We start from the raw sequence: 839 nt of genomic DNA on the forward strand, positions 1-839 counted from the left end.
TTCATCTAAATGATTATTTTGCTTTTAAAATTAATAACGATATTCTTTGCATTTAACTTTTGAAGACGAGTGATGATTCATAAATGCCCTGAAATGAAGACGTTTGTCCAACAAGAAGTATCTGTGAGTACACCGAGTCTCGAATTGCTGAACAATGGTTATATGGTGAAAGTAGATGATATGAATATATGGACACAACAGAGGTTCAATCCTAAGGTTTGTTTTGTGCTGTTTGCTGTATAACTAATTAACTCTAGTTCTTTTTCCGTCTTTACTTAATAGTAATAGTAATATTCAGATAGTTATTTATATTTTTCAATTGAAGCAAATGCCCCCAAATATTTCCAATTATAATCTTAAGTATCAGCATATATAGTCTTTTAGCTTTCAAGTAAATTTTGTGCTTACTAAGCTAGTCAGCTCTCTTTTCTTCTCCCAGGAACAACAGGCCAGTCAAGGCACTACTGATGGCTACCAATCTGAAGTTAGTTATGGTGACGAATCTGAAGCTACTGATGGCGACAAATCTGAAGCTAGTGATAACCATGAATCTGAAGCTACTGATGGCAATGAATCTGAAGCTACCAACGGCGATGAATCTGAAGCTACCAAGTCTCAAAAGGGTGAACCGTGATTTTGGGGTGAAAGTAGATGATCTCAATAAAGTGATACAGAAGGCATTTAATTGTAAGGTTTGTCTTGTGCCACTTAATAACTAACTAACTATATTTGTCTCATGCATTAATACACCCGTGCTCTTTCCGTTTTAACTAAGTGCTATTAAGTACCAAGTAATATTCAGATAGTTCTTTCTTTCTTTCTTTCTTCTTTTTTTTTTT

The 839-nt window shown here is 34.2% G+C and overlaps 1 protein-coding gene across 1 annotated transcript; it reads left to right on the forward strand.

The window, feature by feature from the left end:
* Positions 1-74: 74 nt before the first annotated feature.
* LOC107059439 (ribosomal RNA processing protein 1 homolog A-like) lies at positions 75-693 on the forward strand. Its single transcript, XM_015305944.1, has 2 exons — positions 75-216; positions 440-693. The coding sequence occupies exons 1-2, from the start codon at positions 94-96 to the stop codon at positions 632-634; spliced, it is 318 nt and encodes a 105-aa protein (XP_015161430.1). The 5' UTR covers positions 75-93; the 3' UTR covers positions 635-693.
* The last annotated feature ends 146 nt before the right edge of the window (positions 694-839 follow it).

The sequence above is a fragment of the Solanum tuberosum genome, unplaced genomic scaffold (assembly GCF_000226075.1).
Source record: "Solanum tuberosum cultivar DM 1-3 516 R44 unplaced genomic scaffold, SolTub_3.0 contig02055, whole genome shotgun sequence".
Lineage (NCBI taxonomy): Eukaryota > Viridiplantae > Streptophyta > Magnoliopsida > Solanales > Solanaceae > Solanum > Solanum tuberosum.